Source organism: Notamacropus eugenii, chromosome 7, assembly GCF_028372415.1.
Source record: "Notamacropus eugenii isolate mMacEug1 chromosome 7, mMacEug1.pri_v2, whole genome shotgun sequence".
Taxonomy (NCBI): domain Eukaryota; kingdom Metazoa; phylum Chordata; class Mammalia; order Diprotodontia; family Macropodidae; genus Notamacropus; species Notamacropus eugenii.
Genome location: NC_092878.1, coordinates 56,406,485 through 56,414,844, shown reverse-complemented (window position 1 = coordinate 56,414,844; position 8,360 = coordinate 56,406,485). Strand labels below are relative to the sequence as shown.

Below are 8,360 nucleotides of genomic sequence, written 5' to 3'. Positions count from 1 at the left end.
CAGCGGTATCGTATGCTCAACCAATCAGAAGGCGGTTCCGGGATTGCTCATTGGATGATACCAGGGTGACAGGCCAGACGGAGCAGGGGATTGGCTCTGAGGGGATTGACCAATGGGCTTTCAATACCAGTCAGGGAGGGCGGAGCCAGACCTTGGCGTAACTGGCTCGGCGAGCGGCGCCCCTGTCCTGTCGTCGCCGCAGTCTCGTAGAGAAGATGACGGTGGGGAGGTCTGCTGCGGCCTACGAATGCGGAGAGCCAGGTAGCCAGGTGAGGAAGGGACCAGCACCGAGTCCTGGAACTGGAACCTTGTGGGGAAGAAGACCGGCTTCGTCGTTGCCATAGAGACCGGGGGGCGGTCCGAGGAGAAGGGGCGGGGCCTGAGAGGGCGGGGGGCGGGGTGTCACTGGGTCCAGTTTGACTCTTTTCGTAGAGTGGAATCCATCAGCTTACCCTCGCCCTCATTTTTTTATTAAATATTTTTCAAATTCAACAGTCTATTTGGCTACCTTCTCCTTCCCCCTCCCCACTGAAAAAGTATTTTTGATCTAGGATGGCCTGTGAGAGGGAGCGATGCTAGGGGAAGTCAGGATGAAGTAAGAAAGACCCTAAAAACTCGCTTTAAAAAACCCCTGGGGGCCGCTAGGTGGCGCAGTGCATGGGGCGCCGGCCCTGGAGCTTCAGCGCGGCGCCAGTGTGTGACCTTGGGCGAATCCCCTCCCCGGGACTGGCTCGCCACTGGAAGAGCTCCTGGCCCATGGAGGGCAAGTGCAAAGTCGGGGCTCAGTCCAGCTTTCCTAACTTAGGATCCCCTCCAGTCCAGTCCAGTCCAGTCCAGCAAGTATTTTAATGTCAAATACTACGTGAGAGGGATCGTGCTAAATCCCGAGGACACACAAACAAAAGGAAAAACAGTCTTTTCCTTCAAAAAGATGACATTCTCCTTGAGGGAAGGAATATGAAATAGTCAGACGCATTTTCCACTGTAACACCTGCTTCCTATCTTGAAAAGAACACTGCTTTTAGAATCATGATCTGGAGCCAAATACCAGCTTTGTTACTCCCTTTCTGTGGGACCTTGAGCAAATCATTCTCTCTGCTGGTTTTTAAATTAAATCTTTGAATGAACATCCATCTATTTTGTTTTCCTACCTTTATTTAAATAAAGAAAAAGAAAATTCTTGTAAAAAATATGCAACGATCAAGGAAAATATTTGGGCATGTCCAAAGAATGTATCTCAGTCTGCTCCCTGAATTGCATCTATTTTCTACAACATTGAATTATTATACTAGATGGTGTTACAGAAATTTTTAGAGTTCTTGATAGCCACTGCATAAATCAGCCAGCCCAGGCTAGAGACAAACAATTTATTCACTCACAATAGCATCATTAAATGATAGACATGTATATCTCATGCATATCAACTCCACAGATGGTATATGTGTGTGTGTGTGTGTGTGTGTGTGTGTGTGTGTGTGTGTGGTCTCCTGAGCTACATGACACAGAGTTGGGTAGAATCAGGTAGGTCACAAGGCAGGTTTACAAAACAGTTTGAGGGAAATCAGTTAGGGAAAGGTATGTTTTTAGCAAAAGAAAAATGATGCTGAAACTGTTACAGAGGTCTTGAGCATCAAAGCTCTTCACATTAGACCAAAGAAAACTGTACCTTCTTTATCATTTAGTTACCATTTGTTGAGTTCCTATTATGTGCTTTATTCAGTAGGATAAAGAGAAGTCGATAGGTTCTTAGGAACTATTCAAAGTCCTACGAGTTTTATTTTGTAACTGTAAGAATGATTGGGGGAAGGTAAGACACATTCAATACCTGCAGTGTCACATAGAAAAAAAAAGAAGTATCATAACAGCAAATATAGCAAAGAATGAAGTCAGGTTCTTCCATAAGTTCACAAAAGTCCCCTCCAGATACAAATTTAGTGATCAAATATCTGATCATGTTATTAATAATCTTTCTATTCGCATTTTCTGGATGTGAGAAAACTTGAAATGTTTGGGGTAGAATAGAAGACACAATGAATAGAGGACTTGATAGACTCAAGACGACCTGAGTTCAAATCCATCCTCAGATCTGTAATCATTAGGTTACCCTAGGAAAGTTATTTAATCTGCCTTATCATCATCTATACAGTGGAGTTAGTATTAGTTAATAGCACTTACGTTCTAAAGTTCTTGTGAGAATAAAATGTAATAACATCTATAAACCACTTTGCAAACCTTAAAGCACTCTACAAATGCTAGCGATTTAATAGCTGTTATTAAATAGCTGGCATGAGAAGAGCAGGCATGTAAAGCCAGAGGTCAGTGCCAAGGGCATGGCCTTAATAGGAAGGAAACCTGATATGATGCCAGAGGACCTAACCCTGTTACTATTTAGCCTCATGATTCTGGAAAAGTCACCTCTCCTGTTTTGGTCCCTGACCAATGAGGGGCTTGTAGGGCATTCACAGAGAAGGAGTAGACTTGGCTCCTGAGAGCCAAGGGACTCTCAGACAAAGGGGCAAAAATGTCAGAGGCAAATTTGAGTTTAGCATAAAGAAAAACTTTAGTAATGAAAACTGTCCAAAAGTGCAGTGGGCTGCCTTGGGAGACCAGGGGAAATCTTCAAGCAGAGAAGAATGTTGAAAAGGCAATTCCTGTTCAGGTAGAGAGGTAGGACAAGGTCATTTGCCCTCCAACTCCAAGTGTCTGTGATTCTTTGGGTAAAATAATTCACCTGGTGTGTTGGAAAGAATGCTGGGCTAGGAGCCAGTAGACCTGAATTTAAATCCTGACTAAGGTACTTACTAGCCGTGAAACAGTGACCAAGTCTTTTAACCTCTCAAAGCCTCAGTTTCCCTATTTTAAAAATGGGAATAATACTTTCACTTAGCTATTATGAAGTGATTCCTTTGCAAACCTAAAAGTATCATATAAAGTTGATTATTATTGTTTTCAAGTTATTTCTAAGGTCCATTCCAATTCTGGAAAGAGCATTAGTCATGAGAGACCAAATTAGAGCTTTACTTCTGTACATAACCCATGGGCCTTAGTTTCCTCATCTGTAAGATGCAGATAATAATACTTGTAGTACTTGCCTCCTGGGCTAGTTGAGAAGCTCAAATCAGATAAAGCAGGTGAAGCATTTTTTAAACCTTAAAGTGCTGTATAAATGTCAGCTATTACGAGAGGCCAGGGATACCTTTGGGAGTTATGAGTAGACTAGCTCATTCCTTAAGGGGTAATGAGTAAAGTAGATGAAAGGAATGGGGTGCTAAAGGTCTATCCAAAGTTTATTCTCAGTCTAAAACTGCTAAAGTAAGATTTCACAATGCCTGTGACATTACATAGGTATAAGAGCTAACTGTCAACGTTAACAGAGACAGAGATATAGGCATGCAAAGAACAGCAGGGAGGGGCTGGAAATCTGGACCCTCGAGTAGCTTTAGAGAGGTTCTTTGGAGAGCATGCTAGGTCTGAATTAAGGTTATGGTTTTGCAAAACAGCCATTTTTATTTCCCCTTAGGTCGTCCACCTCAACGCATCCTCAGACACAGAGACCGAGGAAGAACCATATGAGAATGGAATTGTCTTGCACAGGGCAGGAAAACTGGAGGATTTCCTCCACAACGAGACTGAGGCAGACTTGACTACCTCCGATTCAGATGATTATTTTTATGAGATTTTGCAAGCACAGAAGAAAAAAACCAGACACTCTTCACTAAGAAGAAGCTCAACATATCAGGCAAAACTGGATGCTGAATCCTCTGCAGAGGATAAAGAACTGGAGTGTTTTCTCCAAGACAGTAATAGACGGAAACCACAGGCCAAGTTTCATAAGTCTTTTATGTAAGTTAAGTAAGAACCTGTCTTTAGAGTGGGGAGAATAGTGTTGAGTAAAGTGAACCTCATAAAAGCTCACCATGCCCTGTTCTGAGAGCCTGTTACTTGTATTAACTCATCTGCCAGCGCTTCATCATGGTCCCATTTTCCTTGTGATGCTTGTGTGTGTTGGCCTCCCACATTGCAGACCTGCACTTCTGGATAGATAGAAATGGGCTTCCCTTTTGGTACAAAATTTACTGCATAGAAATATGCCGATTCTCTACTAAAACCCCTTCTTTCTGCTCCTTAAAGGCTGCAAAGTAGTGCAGTGGGTAGAGTGTGGGCCTAGAGTCAGGAAGATCAGAATTGAAATTCAGTCTTAGACACTCATTAACTGTTTAATCCTTAGTGACTCATTTAACCTTGTTTACCTCAGTTTCCTCATCTGTAAAATGAGCTGAGAGAAATGGCAAACTACTCCAGTATCTTTGCCAAGAAAACCCCAAATGGGGTCACAAAGAGCAGATGTGACTGAAAAGTTACTGAACTGAAACAAGTCATTTACCCTCCGTTTGCCTTGTTTCCTCAGCTGTAAAATGGGAATAATAACAGCACTGACCTTGCAGGGTAGTTGTGAGGACCCAGTGAGACAAAATTTGTAAAGTGTTTAACACATTGCCTGGCACGTAATAGGTACTCTATAAATACTTCTTTCTTCCCTTCCTCCCACCTTCTCAGCCTTCTGATAAAAGTGAGACCATTTTACATGAGCTTCCTTTTTTCCCATTCTCTTCATCTCAGAATCCCTTAACATCATTTCCCACTCTCCCTTCTGTTTTTCCAGGCTCGGATGAAGAGCTGGCACTTCTCTTTGGCAAGACTAGCTCTTCTACAGTGCACCTGATTCCATCCTCTCCTGTCATCTCCCACAGATTAGATCCTCAATTATCTTCTCTCTCTCTCTAAGCTTCAACTTCTCTATATCAACTGATACTCTCCATAGTACTTTCAAACACGCCTGAGTCGCCTCCATCCTCACAAAGCCTTTGCTAGACTGACTACTCTTCCCTCAGTCCTGTATCTCTCCTTCCTTTCTCAGTCACACTTGAAAAAATTCTCTATACTTATTGTCTCCACTTCCCCTACTCTCACTCCTTCCCCCTTTGCAGTCTGGCTTCCCAACCTAATCACTCAACTGAAAATGTTCTCTCCAAAGTTAACAATGATTTCCTAATTGCCAATTCTGATGATTTTTTTTTTTTGCAGTCTTCCCTCATCCTTCTCTGCCTGTCTATTGACACTATTGACCACCCTGTCTCCCTAGATATTCTTTCCTTTCTGGGTTTTCATGACACAAATCTCTCCTGTCTTGTTTCCTGTCCATATGACCATTCTTTCTTAGTCTCCTTTGCTCATTCATCATCCACATCATACCCCTTAAGTGTGGGTATTTCCCACAGTTCTTTCCTGGGCATCTCTCTCTGTAATACAGTCTTACTCTTCAACTCCCATGAATTTAATTGTCATCTTAACGCAAATGAGTCCCACATCAGCTGTCTCTCCCCTGAGCTTCAGTCCTGTATCATGAATTAATTGTTCAGTAGTCCAAACTTGATGTTCCAGAAACATCTTAAACTCAGCATATCCAAAACTGAACTTGTAACCTTTCCCATACTTCCCTGTTTCTGCACCACCATCTTTCCAATGTGTCTCGTTGATAATCTCAGCATTATTCTGGATTCCTCATTCTTACATTGCATATCCAGTCAGTGGTCAGACTTTGCCCTTTCTACCTTTACAACATTTTCACCTCCAGCTCCTTTTCTGAGCTACCACCTCAGTTCAGGCCATCATCACCTGCTTAGATTATTGCAGCTTCCTCCTCACTGGTTTCCCTGTCTAAAGTTTATTCTCTCTCCAGTCCATCGTACACTCTGCTGCCAATGAAATTTTCCTTAAGTATAGATCTGACCAGGCAACTCTCTTGCTTAACCAATTCTGGAAGCTTCCTATTTCTTTCAAGATAAAACACAAACTAAGTAAACATTTATTAAGTGCCTAATATATGCCTAGTCACTGTGCTAAGCACTGGAAAATACAAAAACGAAAAAGAAGCCCTCAAGGAGCTAACAATCTAATGGGGGAAGACAACACGTAGAAGGAAGCTGAAAAGCTGGAGGGGGAAGAGAGAGGAAAATATACCTGCCACAGGGCATAATGGAGTCTAGTCCAAAGGAAAGCAGTTGGTAGGAAATGAAGAGAAGGCTGGTCTAGGTGCCCACTCTACAAGCAGGCTCCTCCCTGCAGCCTTCCAGGCAGAGGGCCAGAGGATTCTCAGTACTGTGCAAGTGTGTGTCCTGAAGCTGATGATGAGTTTCCTGAAAATGAGGTTTCCTAAAGACATAATGGAGGCTTGTCCAAGAAGGGGGAAATGTTTAGCTTTTAAAGTTCTGTCCAATCTGCCCCTACCTTTTTTGGCCTCTATGGATGTTACTCTTTCTCCTGTGCTCTCTGATCCAACCAAACTGGCCTTTCATCTCCCAATTCCATGGCTTTCCACTGGCTGTCCCTATACAGGCTATGTCTGGAGCACATTCTTCCTAACCTCTTCCTCAGAGTCTTTCTCTTCTTTTAGGATGCCATTCAGGCATCAGCTTCTGCATGAAGCCTTTCCTAATAACCTCCACTGCCATTGCCTTCCCGACCTACCTTGTATTTAACTCAGTGTGTATGTATTTATATACATATACGCAAAGTAATTAAATACATATGTATGTGTGTATATACATACATGTGTGTATATAAATACAAATATGTATTTATATCTTTATTTTTATTCTCTATATATTTTATATATACCTCTTATTTTCCCTATTGGAATGTAAATTCATGAGTAGGGAGTATTTCATTGCATACATACATATATATCTATATCTATATCTATATCTATATATATATAGATATACACATATCAGTACCTAGAACAGTGACTAGCACATAGTCTTAATAACTTAATAGCTACTTGTTGACGGATTGTAATCAATCACAATAATTATTGTAACAACTTAGATAGATTTAACCTAGCCTCAATTATCCAGAAAAGGACAAATGTATCCCTTAATGAACTTAGATAAAGCATATCATGTAAAGTACTTTTAAAATTCTTTTGTTTTTTTAATTTTTAACACAGTTTATAACAGATAAAGCAATTCAGACTTTTGGTCAGGTGATACATCTTTTTAAAGCATTTACAATATGGACCACAAAAGAATTTTTTTTTTAAACATTAACCAACTGAGATACAAATAATATTAATGTTGCTAACTTCACAAGCTCTTGACTTAATTGTCTCCACAGTATTACTAACAACTAAAGGACCCTAACTTATTGTTGTTGGTCTAAAGTCCTATGCTTAATAGCTTAATTTTAGACAACCTCGGATATTCCCCTACCCATAATCTATAATTGAATAGATCTGGTATTAAGCTTACAAACCTTTTGACTATAGGAAATTGCCACCAATAGTAGGGACATTGCAGGGAAACAATATCTCCCCAACTTCATGTCTGTTCCAGGCAGGAGTAGATTGTCCACTTGCATTCAGTCAGGCTTGAAGTCTACCAGGTGTCAATGGGGAAATTGAGTCAGGAGAATCCCACCTCAGCCCATGCTGAACAGCCGCTCTCCCACCCTTCCCTTGAGATCACCTATACAGTTCACACCAGCGTCTCATCAGCTTACTGGCATCATGGATTGGAGGTTCAGATTGCCTTTCTTGCTACCCACACCTGGAGTTAGACTCAGAAGAACATTCCCTTAATAGTCCCATAGCATCTAAAAATGGCAAGTTCCAATAACCAGGTTTCAAATATGATTATAGTCTCACTTTGGCTAAGGAACATCTTTTGAGGCAAGTCTTAAGTGGCTTACATGTCTTTCTATACATGTTCTAGTTCCTGGTTAAATGGCAATCATAAAATCAAATTTACCATTAAAACCTTGACTTTTCCCTCAATGCCAAATTTTACCCGAGGTTACCTTCCTCTAGGAAATTTAGACTGAAATTCTTTTCTCCAAACTGAAGATGTAATTGATTTATTCTCAGTAATTAATTCAGTCTATTGTTTTAATGCTAATTGCTTTTACCTCACTATGTAACATGTCCAATATTTCTTCCCATCACTCCCCTCCCCCCCCATTTCCTAATACCTTGCATTCTGATTACTCCTTCCATCAATGTACCCTCCCCTCCAACACACTCCACCCCTGTCCTATTCCCATTTTCTCTCTTTTCTTGCAGGGCAAGATGAATTTCCATACCCCTATCCCTATAGTTCTTATTTCCTGATTTTATGCAATAAAAATTCTCAACATTCGTTTCTAATACTTTGAATTCCAACTTCTCTCTCTACCCCTCTCTCTCCCCAGCCCCACTGAGAAGCAATTCAATACAGACTAAATATGTGTTGTTTTGCAAAACACTTCCATAGTAATTGTGTTGTGTAATACTAATTATATTGCCCTCTGACCTACCCTATCCC

General features: G+C 41.2%; 1 protein-coding gene across 2 annotated transcripts in view; it reads left to right on the top strand.

Annotated features, from left to right (window-relative positions):
* The first annotated feature begins 70 nt into the window (after positions 1 to 70).
* FAM161B (FAM161 centrosomal protein B) overlaps positions 71 to 8,360 on the top strand; it is a 33,272-nt gene continuing 24,982 nt past the window's right edge. For both annotated transcript variants that reach the window (XM_072624873.1, XM_072624872.1), the window contains exons 1-2: positions 71 to 269; positions 3,521 to 3,843. In XM_072624873.1, coding sequence (XP_072480974.1) covers positions 216 to 269; positions 3,521 to 3,843 — 377 coding nt within the window. In that variant the 5' untranslated portion in view covers positions 71 to 215. The remainder of the gene's footprint in view (positions 270 to 3,520; positions 3,844 to 8,360) is intronic.